General features: G+C 48.5%; 1 protein-coding gene across 1 annotated transcript; it reads right to left on the minus strand.

The window, feature by feature from the left end:
* Positions 1–266: 266 nt before the first annotated feature.
* On the minus strand, positions 267–7,854 carry si:ch211-106h11.3 (CCN family member 1). Its single transcript, XM_068737006.1, has 5 exons — positions 7,641–7,854; positions 5,916–6,129; positions 4,851–5,291; positions 4,178–4,356; positions 267–2,862 (listed from the first exon to the last, which is right to left on the minus strand). The coding sequence occupies exons 1-5, from the start codon at positions 7,689–7,691 to the stop codon at positions 2,557–2,559; spliced, it is 1,191 nt and encodes a 396-aa protein (XP_068593107.1). The 5' UTR covers positions 7,692–7,854; the 3' UTR covers positions 267–2,556.
* Between the last annotated feature and the right edge of the window lie 3,935 nt (positions 7,855–11,789).

Genomic DNA, 11,789 nt, shown 5'->3' on the forward strand with positions numbered 1-11,789 from the left:
TGTTTAGTGCTAATTATCAAATGTAAGCATAGCTAACCTGTTTTACAGTAGCATGCTGATATTAGCATTTAGCTCAAAACACTTGATGTACCAAAGTACAGTCTCAAAGCTGTTGGTGTTCAACAGTGTGTGTGTGTGTGTGTGTGTGTGTGTGAGGGGAAATGTCTTTATTAAAAATGCAAAATGATGAACTCATTGAAACTCTTCAAAATCCAGCGCGTGCTAGACGACCAGTTTCCAACAAATATTCATGAGGAACGCTTCGACACGTTTTTCTTTTAATTAGACCGTAAAAAGCATGACTTTATTGCAGATGGTGTTAAAAGTACACTAGACATACAATCATCATGCTTTCAAATTGGCACCTAACGCTCAAAGGATCTGAACCCCGCTTTGTTCAGTGCTAAACTAGACATGGACTACTTCAGTATAACGCTGTAAAAGGTTTGGCCCTTATACAGCAGATGGAACTACAAAGAAGGTAACGATGCATCTGTACATAGCTGCTCTATAAGTGTCCTTTAACAAAACTAGACATACAGTACCAAAACCACAGCATCTACAAAGGCAAGTAGCAATGACAACATGGCCAACAATTACAATCGCATGTATGGTTTAGGCTTAAAAAGCCTAATAAAGCCAAGAGAGTAGAAAATGCAAATATTTTCCAGTTTCACAGCAAACTGAAAAAGAACGTCTTAGCCACAAGACGAAACATCTTTGAAATGACAGATGATGTAGAACTACCCATTTGAAATGTTTATTCAGTACAGATGAAAATCAGTCCCTCTGTGTAACCTTTCCATGAGATCGAAAGGTCTTGAATCCAGGCTGTCGTAAGGTGCGCGAACTTGAACACGAGTCCCAGTTGAGTGACCACATTACAGTCAGTCATTTTTTTTTTTTTTTTAGGCTGTTCAGTCATAGTAAAAGGACTTTGGCAGAAAAATGAGAGAATACAGAATTCCCCTCCAACTTGTCCTTAGGAATAGGTTCTTGCTGACGTCCGGTAGCTGTGGCCCCGTCCTCAGCGGGACCGTAAAGCTCCTCTCCGCCTCCGACAGTTGACGTCAACTGACAACACGGCCTTCGACAGCATTCCTCAGGAGCAGACGCCACTATAAAACATGAAGCGTGGATTTTTTTTTTTTGTTTGCCGTGCTGCTCGATTACAGGCCCAGAGCCCCGCGGTTTTGACCGCGAGTCACAAATTACACGTTTACCTCATCGCACGCCGTTTCCAAATTTTATTTTTACAGCAAAACCGGAGAGTGGCTGATCTTCTCTCGCTGTCGCCGTCAAGAGTCAGGATTCTAATTTGCGCAGGATCGGGCGGTCGACGTCTCGGCGCCAGAATCCCAGGCTTGTTCTTCTGGTGCTTGCTAAATGTCTCACTTTCTCGCCGAGGCAAAGCACGGGATGAGTCCAGCTGTGTAAACAACCTTATTCACATATTCCCCACTAATGCGTACAAAGCTTCGACCCTTCAGGTTCAACTCTGTCTTTTCCGAGTACATACCTCCTCTTCTACCGTGGCCTTCATCGTCCATCATTAGATACAGCTTTCTGACCGCTGTGACCTCCAATGCAACCCTTGGGGAGGGGGGGGGGGGGGGGGGGGGGGGGGGGGGTCAAGCCTCGGATCTGTGGGAGTCCTCTCGTGACTGACAGCTCTCAGCTGTTTTGTCCCTCTCTTAGATCTCCTCCCCCCCCCCCCTCCTGTTCGGCCACACTGGTGCTCCAAACATAGCAGCTCCGCCCTTCCCTTGTGGCAAGCCACCGTGTGTCATTGCGTCCGTCTCAACAATAAATACCAGTGAATAAATACCATAAAAAGACACAAGCTGCGCTCCTGGAAGAGACATCTGAGATGCTCCTCCATTTTCTCGCCGTCACAACCCCAGTTTTTCGCTGTCAAGTCTTCTCCGAGAGTCTTCATTTGGTTTATCAATACTGCGTTGTTGGGAGCGCACGGACGCATGATTCCAGCGCGTTTCATATTTGGCTCCAAAGCAACGTCGGACCAGCTCTCTTATTGGCCAGTCGGACCTGTTGCTCGGTGACTGTGATGTGAATCAACGCCCCCAACAAGAGAAACACCAACAGTTATGCCAGTGTGTGTGTGTGTGTGTGTGTGTGTGTGTGTGTGTGTGTGTGTGTGTGTGTGTGTGTGTGTGTGTGTGTGTGTGTCAGCTCTTGCTCCAGCGTCCCCGACAAAAGTCTCAAGAGTTCAGGGGACACTGCAGCAACATGGCGGCTGGTTGCGTCCAAGTTTTGTCACAGTCTGTAGCAGTCTGGCCAGGCCACAAACAACTCTTTATCTACACTAAAGCAGGAGCTGGTCACTTTGCTCCCGTCTGACTCCTCCTTCTTCTCCACGTTCCTCCCGTAATAATCTCAAAGAAAAGCCGATTCGACTTGTTCACCTCGCTTGCGTCTACTTATAGATACACTAAGGACAGCTATTCTATCATGGGGATTACTATGGGGGAAGTTGATGTCTTTTGTTTTATTGTGAGGGAATGTAGGTCGGGGTGGGAGGTGGGGGTGATACCGCTAGTCGATGAACTTGTGCGTGTCTCCGTAGAGCCACCGCTGAGGGGGCATGGCGGCCTCGTTGAGGTGGTTGCACTCGTCGCTGCACTTGCAGGACTGGATGAACATCACGGACCTGCTGAAGCGCTCGCCATCGGGGCAGGCGAAGGCCACGCTGGCGGTGCGCGTGCGACGCGGCGAGCAGCAGCGGCCGTCCCTGCACACGCCGCAGTAGTTGGGCCTGTACAGGCGGGTGCTCCTGCAGCCCGCGTAGGACAGGCGGTGGGGCTCAGGGGCCTTGTGGGTGCGGGAGCACTTCCTTCCTTTCTGCAGAGGGAGAACAGAAGAGAGGATTCAGTCTTTAGTGCTTTAGAAAAGTTTCAAGGCAATCCATAGTTGTTCAGTCTGGACCAGAGTGGTGGACTAAGTAACCAGTGCCGTCCCTATAGTCATGCAATTAAAAATCTTTTGCGGTGCAGCTGTGATGCAGGTCGCTTTCCAGTGAAACCGCCACACCGCACAGCAAAATGAAATGACTCATCACTCAAGCCCTTCGACGTGAAAAACAAAAAGTTAATGCAGTTAATTACAGAGACAGGGAAAAACAAAACAAAGCGCCTGAGAGGAACATGCCAGCAATAGTTAAGGATTGACACTGACGCACATTAACACCCACAGCAGCTCTGCAAACATTGGGAGGAACAGGTGCGTAAACAACCCATCAGCCTCACGACGAGAGGCAAAGTGTTTTTGAGGGTGTTGCGTTATTGAAATGCGAGAGAGCAACAGAGTGGGCGAATCAAGCGCTCTTCAAATCACATAGCAAAGAGTCCGCGAGTGCAGCTGACAGCCGCGGTGTCGCAGGTTCGGCGTGGGCGAGCTCCAAACCCCCACAGACAAACGAGGGGAGATTTCTTTGTCACGTCTCTGAAAAGTTCTGGGATTTATGTAAATTAAGTTTTTCTTGCATTGGAAACAAGTTGACAATAACTTTTTGCAAATAAATTAGGTTTCTAAAAAGGCACACAGGCACCCAGCAGAGACTCGGAAGTCACTGGCCCCGCCCAAGAAATGGTCCGCGCCGTGAACCCCCTTGTAAAATGTAGAAATGTAATTTTTACACAAACAATATACAGTTTTAATTAACACTGCTTTAGTTCTTCAGAGGTGGCGGTAGGCTGACTTTCCGGACAAAGCCGGCCTAGCAGTCCGTCCCCCCCCCCCCCCCCCCCCCCGTTTCCATTTGTTGTGCTAAGCTAACCGACTGCATACAAGATTTAAGAGTGGAATCAATCTTCTCATCTGACTCCAGCGCCAGAAAGTGAATACGAGTGTTTCCCAAAATGTGGAACTAATCGTTCAAGCAGCGGGCCAACCATGAACGGAGCCTGAGCAAAGGAATCGTGGTCTGAAATGGGCTCCGTCGTCACCCTGCTGAGGACGTTTCCCCACACAGCAACAGAACCGTGAATAGAACGAATGGACCAGAAAGGGCTCCAGCAACAGAGGGGGGATCCAGGGGCGGGGGGTCTGTATACATGCCGCGATATTAATACCAATCTGACCCCTTAAGAGCAATCCTTTCCTGAATCTATCCATCCCTTTACGAGAATCTTAAAAAGCCTCCACACACATTCCTCACCTTGACTGGGATGGACATGGAGCTGCACGGCCGAATGTTGCACAGACGCGTCTCCTTGATCAGCTTACACCGGGCGTTGTCGTTGGTGACACGAGAGGAGATGCCCATCCCACAGCTCCGAGAACACTGGGACCAGGAAGTAGTCTGAACCACGCACTGATCTCCCACCTGCCTCCAGGCTACGAGAGATGAAACAGAGGACGTGTGAGAGGACAATGGGCGATGCGAAACCACGGAGAAAGAGGAGCGAGATTGGCAAAAGTAAAGCCGGGGGGGGAGAGAAAGGGCCAGTGGGAGAGAGAGGGGAAAGGAGAGGTCCGGGAGATGCGAAGCACACTAGCCTCATTCACTGAACAGGCAACACTGACGCATAGAGAGGGCGATTACAGAGAGGGGAAAGCTGGGTGACAGAGGTATGTGCTGTGTGAGAGCACCTCTGGTGTGCAAGGAGCCAGTGGAAAACAAGCCTCACGTAAATGCTGACACACACACACACACACACACACACACACACACACACACACACACACACGTAGATGCAGAGGAAAAGGCTCACAGTGAGGCCGTTTGTGCGTCAACGGGGCTAAAACGGCTAAAACGTAAACATGATGCTTTACTGCGTGGAGGAAACAGACAGCACTCTGAGGCGACACGGCGGCACCCTCTCTCTTACCCGCCATGTGCTTGTTTCCACGCGGCTTGTCCCACCTGCGCCCCACCTCCACCAGCTCGTTGCCCAGGGTGTCCTTCTCCTTTTTGGGTTTGTAAGGGTACAGCTTCCGGTAGGGTTTCGGGTAAGGCTTCGGGAAGGGGTAGGCCGGGTAGGGAATGAAGGGGTAAGGCGGGTAGGCCGGCGGATGGGGTCGGCGGTGCACCGGGGGCACGACGGTGGTGCCCCTGTGGCAGTCGATGGTGAGGCAGCACTGGCCCGGCACCTTGACCAGCTGTGGGGCGGGACAGGAGGGCGACGCCAGGGGCACGTGGCTGGGGCAGAGGGGCACGCAGCCCACCGCTCCGTCGATGCAGGTGCACTGGTGCTTGCAGCCCGCGTGGAAATTCTCGCCGTTTTGATAAATCCGCCCGTTGTATTCGCACGAGCGGCCCTCCGCCTTTGCTGAGGGGAAAGGAAGAAGACGGGCAGTTTGGTTAAAAAAAACAAACATGATTTTCCAGATATGAAGTGTTTTTGTGACAAGAAGGAAAGATCAAACAGGAAGTGGCTCAGAAGAGAGAAGGAGGGACACACTATCTCCAGATTTCTGAAGCGAGCTCTATTCTTAGATCTGAAAGGAATTTCGACTTGTTTACAACGTCCTGCCCCTTCGCCTTTCTGAGTGGGACTCCCCATGCAACACCCCCAGATACCTCCCCCTTCATATAGAAACACCCCCAAATAAACACACATAAAAAAAACACAGTGCCGTTTGCGTACACACTGAACTGCTTATATAAATCCCCGGAGTTGGCCGGGTTTCAGTCGCAGCTCGTGAAGGTGCTCGGTTTTTTGAAACGTGGCACAGGCTTCAAACCCGAAGCCCCCCTATCAAAGAGAAACCCCAACCGCTTGGCTCGGAAGCCAGCTTCCCCACCCTGAAGTTACACATTCCCTCACTCAACCCCGAGCTAAACCCCAAACCCGACGCCCGATCTAAACCCAAAAGCTCCCCCTGCCTCTGACCCTCCCTCACCTCTCACCCCTCTCTCTTTCAGCTTTTCCCACCGCCCCTGTGCTACCCACCCCTGCAGATGCCATGGGTACGGCCCACATCGTTGCCGTAGTTGCACTCCAGGCCCTTGTGGTGGTCGCAGGGCCGTCCCTCGTGGCAATCCTGGTTGAGCTGACCGGCGCACACCTTGCAGCAGCCGCAGCCGTCCGGTACCGAGCTGACCCCCGGGGGACAGGACGGGGGCCCCGACGGACACTCGCACACCACCGGGCAGCCGGCAGTCACCTACAGGAGGGGACATAGCGAGCACTTTAGTTACCATCGATGTTTTCCACGCGAGGAAGCACTGGAACCGGGCAGGACAATAGATTGACTCATGTTACACAGATCACAGAAATTCCTCAAAGTGTGCGAGGCTTAAAGATTTGCTGAATACCCAGCACTGTCCCGAACCCCGCAGGGATATCTGTGACCCTCTGTCGCCTTCCGCTTGGCATTCACCGGGCGAGCGGGGATGAAAGGTACGTTCTCTGCCCCCAACCCCCCCCCCCCCCCCCCCCCACACACACACATTCACTGCTCCCATCTTTTGTTTCTCACCCCCTCTCTCGCCATACACACACACACCAGAGCCACTCCAACAACTCCAAGCAGGTATAGATCACAGAGAGCTGCCATTCTGGCTGTCCACAGTCAGATCACCCAAAGGGATCCCTTCCTGACTCTGGTGCCACTGTCTGAACCCAGGCCAGGTCCCGGTGTGCCTGCCGTTACAGCTCGCTCCCGTGGGTCTCGTGTGGCTGATATGACATTACACGATGCGACGACAATAGCTGTCCATTTTTTAAGAGTCACGTCGTTGGCATTAACCTGGTACTTTAAATAGCCCCTCACTAAAAGTCCCACAACACTTATAGTGTGCAGCGAGTTCATATCGGCCGTAAGTGTATTTTTATCTCCATTCGTATCACTGTTGGGTAATATTACCGCAGTGTAATTTGGGAACTACAGAGAGATGGAAGCTCATGTGCATATACTTTGTTTTCGGGTTAAGAAACCCCTTGAAATAATCAAAACATTTCATCGGTTTATTTAGATTTTGGTGAGTGTCTGAACTGTGGATTCGGAGGTGGATGAAGGCAGAGGTGGATTGAAAGTACACACTGCTCAAGTGTACTTTTTACTCCACTTGATTTAATTTGACAGCTTCAGTTACTAGATACTTTACAGATTACCGATTTTACATACAAAACGTGTGATGCTCTTATAAAACACGATGCATTTTGCATTATTTGATGACCAACAACAACTGCAAAATTATATTTGATACATTCATTTATCAATTTATCACAATATAGTACAAAACTCACTTTGTATTCAGTATGAGTAGTACATTTTGCTAGTAATACTTTTAGTTGAGTGACATTCTCAGTGCAGGACTTGTATTGGCGTGTTTGTATATTGCAGTTTTCGGAGCCCGATACTCTATTTTGCCTCGGACCCCCTGAGACATCCCTCAAGGACCTTTAGTGTTCCCCGAACCCCCACTTTGGAAGCCACCAAATCTTACCACTTCTTCTGCAACAAATTACAATCAAACATTTAGTCGTGGACGGAGAAATGAAGTGTATAGCAAGTCATTTATCACTCGTGTGCAGCTGAACAGTGGGCAGGATCTCGCTCGACCATGAATCCGCTCGAGCTGCTGTTGCGGTAGAGTGCGGGCACGTGAGTCTGTATTCCTCAGTGTTTACATAGAGCAGAACGGTGACAGAAAACAAACTGCATGCACTTACCAAGCCGACTGCCACCCCTTGCAAGACGGCGAATAATAGCAGTATCCCCATGCTGTCAGCTGATTCCCAAAGAAGAAGAGAAGATGTTAAAAAAAAAAAAAAAAACAACTTTTGATCACAGAAAAATAAATCCTCCACCAGCTCAGAAACAATAGCTTTTGTCCACAGAGATTAAATCCGACATGCACGACGGTCCTCGAATCTCTCCCATCACTTGTAAAGTTTCATCGATCAAAGTTTGAGGCTTGTGCTTTATATCAACCCCGTGCTTTTTATGGCGGCCACGCCCACCGCGGACCTTCCTTCAACCAATTAGGAGGCAGGCGCGCGGCCAAGGTATTCCGACAAGAAGGGGAGGAGGAGGGCGGGGCCTGAAGCTCCAACACGGGAGAACTGAGGCTTCTGGGGAGGGGGGTGGGGGCGTGGCCAAACATGAATGCAGTCATTCATAAAAATTCAGAATTACTACATTCCAAAGAGGACCTGGCTTCTGGGTGTTTATTTATTTATGTTTGAGCGAAAATAATATTTTTGATGCTTTAAAGTCCGTTTCACACGCATACCTCTGTCCCGGTTGCTGCTTTGTGAAAAATAAAATAAATACACTCAGCTGCTAGCCTGTGCTACATTAATACTCGATGCCGGCCATGGAAAACAGCGAGGAATTTCCTTCCCCCCCGTTTTATAAAAATACTTTTAGACAAGACCTGGACAGATAAAGTACATGCACAAGGCGAGCCGAGTGTTCCTTGGAGCCGGTCATGACTGCATGATTGAGTTTATAGTGATGGTGAAAATGATTATGATAATCTCCCGCGCAATTGGTCGCTCTCTCTTCCTCCCTCCATATCCTGTCTTTAGCCCCCACATCCCTTTTACCTACTCACAGGTTCCCAGGCCACCTCTCTCTGCACACACACACACACACACACACACACACACACACACACACACACACACACACACACACACACACACACACACTCTCAAGCACAAACAGCTTCCCATGTAAACAGACGAGAATTTAGTCCACTTTGGTTTTAAGGTTTTTTTTTCATTGAAGAGTGCAGAGCGGAGGTGAGCACCGCCTGGATAATGTTCCCGTCATCCCCGCAGACACGCACACAGGAAACCAGCCATCTGCACTACCTGAGCTGGTGGCTGACGCGCACACTGATGCTCTGTGTGAGGGGGTTAAATACGTATTCCACGTCTAGGCGCTCTCAACCGTTACATTAAGGCAGTGGGCAGCCTGTGGAAATGCAGTGAGAGGGCTCGTGGGTGGTTAAATTGTTGTTTTGCCATTGCAGTTTCCCTAAAATGTATCATTAAGCGGAGGGGTGCCTGCGGTCATTTGTACTAACAGAGATAATGTCGTCCCCCCTTCCATCCTCTATAAATCGCCCCCTGCACCCCCGTTCAGTCCGCTTGTGCTGCACAGACGTGCACGTACACCTCTGCATGCACCTCTGGCAAGCATATACTCATATTTGCATATCGGCAACACACTCCAATAGCACTTGACGCACACATACGAAAGCCCACACACACCTAGCTCCATTCGGTGCCTTTCATGTATTAGACTGAAGCATCCGATTTTTCTACAAAATAAATACCCAGCGATGCTTGAAAAACCCAGACAGTCTCTTAAAAACCCTTACCGCGGCCCTGAAGATACTTTCAGAATCTTCTAACCACCTGGGTGTGTTGCATAATAACAAATATTTTCAACTAAGTTTTCCAGTTGCAGTTTACAGTTGTAAATTGTATAAATTAAATTAAAAAAAAAATGTTAAGTAATTTTTAAGCATTACATCTATATTGCTAATTTCCAACATCAGCATGGCTGCATGTTTACAATGACAATGCCAGCATCCTGATGTTTATAGTGTTAGAGTTAGTTTAGCGCGTTAGCATGCTAACATTTGCTGATTAGCACTTAACACAAAGCGTGGCTTAAGCTGACGGAAATATCATTAGCGTTGCAGCTATTTGGTCATAAGCTAGCGTCACATAAATACAAAGTGTGACCTGATTGTGGCGCTAGACAAAAAGTGTGCAAAGTGATTACGTCAATTTTATAACGGTGCAGACGTTTCATTAAAAACCACGGATGTGAACTCGCTGGTGGCACTAGAGGATCACCAAAGTCACTAGCGTACGTCCTCTGGGGACCATGAATGCTGGTACAAACCTTCACAGCAATCGACCCAGTAGTTGTTGAGATGAACAGAAAGATAGAGATTTTATCCATGCCGACAGGAAATACAGTTGCAACTTGAGAAACGGGTGAAAAAAAAGTTTTTCATTTGCGCAAACATTTTAGAAGAATCTTTGAGGATTCTGGAAACACCTTCAGAATACCTTTTTTTTTTTTAATTGCTGGGTGTCTATTTTTTAAGCTCGATCGTAACGATAATGATACTGACCTGAAGCACACACCGCATGCTGTGTACAGAATGTGCTCACAGGCACACAGAGGCCTACACAGGGAGCAAAATTATGTATTCACCAAACTTCCATCCTCTTCCCACACAAACCGTTTCTCCCTGTCAGTCTGCGGAGGTGATGTAACAGGCCCGTGTAAACAAGGCCAACACGTACGGAGACAAAATGAAGCAAGAAAAAAATGCCCCGGACTTCTCTGAAGCTTGTGTGTTGTTTGTATGCACCGCCCTCACAACACACACACACACACACACACACACACACATAGAAAGAGAAATATGTTTTTTTTTTTCGTATTCATTTCTAAGTTCCATTGACTCATCAAAGAGCGTGTCCTTTTCCACTTCGGTCTCGGTGGCTTCCACCCTAGACATAATAAACAAACATGCAGAGTTTTCCAACACACCAGAGTGGAGGCTTTCATTGGCTCTCGGGGATACTGGACGCTTGGGAGGTTTCCCCCCTGCGCTGTGACCTTTATGCTCCGAGCTGACGGAGAACGTGTCAACTCGCAACGGTTAAAGTGACACAGGTCTGCTTTAAGAGTTCGCTGGACAACCTCCCTGACGCTACTATTAAAGAGTCATAGGAATGGTGACAGGGGGGAGGGGAGGGGAGGGGGGGGGGACAAACAAAGTCAGTGGACAAACAAAGTCAGTGGAAATACAAGACAGGGGGTGAGGCAGACAGAGGTGTAGGCCGCATGCATGGAGCCAGGGAAATATTAGGCAGTGAGAAGAAGAAGAAAAAGGAAGTAGATAGGAACAAGAGAGGAAAGTGAGGTCGGTGGAACAAAAGCGGCTCACTTTTCACATCTGATTATTTTCATAGCACACAGAAAAGTGGCTTTGTGACACAGGTGTGGGGTGTTTGTTTAGCAGAGCTCCTGGCCGCACCTGCTGCGACACTCCTCCAACTCTTTATGCGCCACAAACACACACATAATTATAAATATGAACCGCAGGTACACGCGCTCACACACACACACACACACACACACACACACACACACACACACACACAAGTACATTTTAAATGGCAAAGCTTTGTCAAGTCACGGCAGCGTAACAGCCTGAAGCTCCCGCCTCTGTCCACTGTTGGAAATGTCACTCTGGACTTCTCAGATGAAAGAGGACAGGTGTCTTTGTTGTCCCTTTCTGGGAGCGGGGGTCACACAAGAGGGGAAGGTTGTTGTAATCTCTCTTTGTCTGACTTTTATGGGAGAGCGTGGGACGGTGTTTTAGTGTTTTCTCGTCCTAAATTTAAACTCTATGGGTGTCCTGTGTTCTAATGGTTAAGGTGCGCACCACATAAGCACAATGTCCACAGTTCAATTCCTGTCTCTATCTTCAATAAATATTAAATAAAGGCAAAAATTATTATATATGTATAATATATAAAATATCACAGTCTTTCTAGTATTTTCCGATGATTTAGCTTTTAACCCTCATTTAGGCTGTGCTGCTTTGCTAGCGCCACCAAATCTGGCTTGTGCTTTGCGTTGACTGCTATTTTGCAAGTGTTAGCATGCTAACATGCTAAAAGACCATGCTGTAGCACTCTCTGTGCTTTAATTTCACGTTTGTCTCCTTGTATTCTATGTTCTTTTTCCTCTACTGCCGTTATTATTATTATGGTGTTAATTCACTTTTTTATGCCTCCACGCTTTGCGATTCTCCGGTTGTCTCTTCGTCCGTCCGT

Source organism: Cebidichthys violaceus, unplaced genomic scaffold, assembly GCF_023349555.1.
Source record: "Cebidichthys violaceus isolate CVI_PGR_0920_01 unplaced genomic scaffold, fCebVio1.0.p SCAF_75, whole genome shotgun sequence".
NCBI classification, from domain to species: domain Eukaryota; kingdom Metazoa; phylum Chordata; class Actinopteri; order Perciformes; family Stichaeidae; genus Cebidichthys; species Cebidichthys violaceus.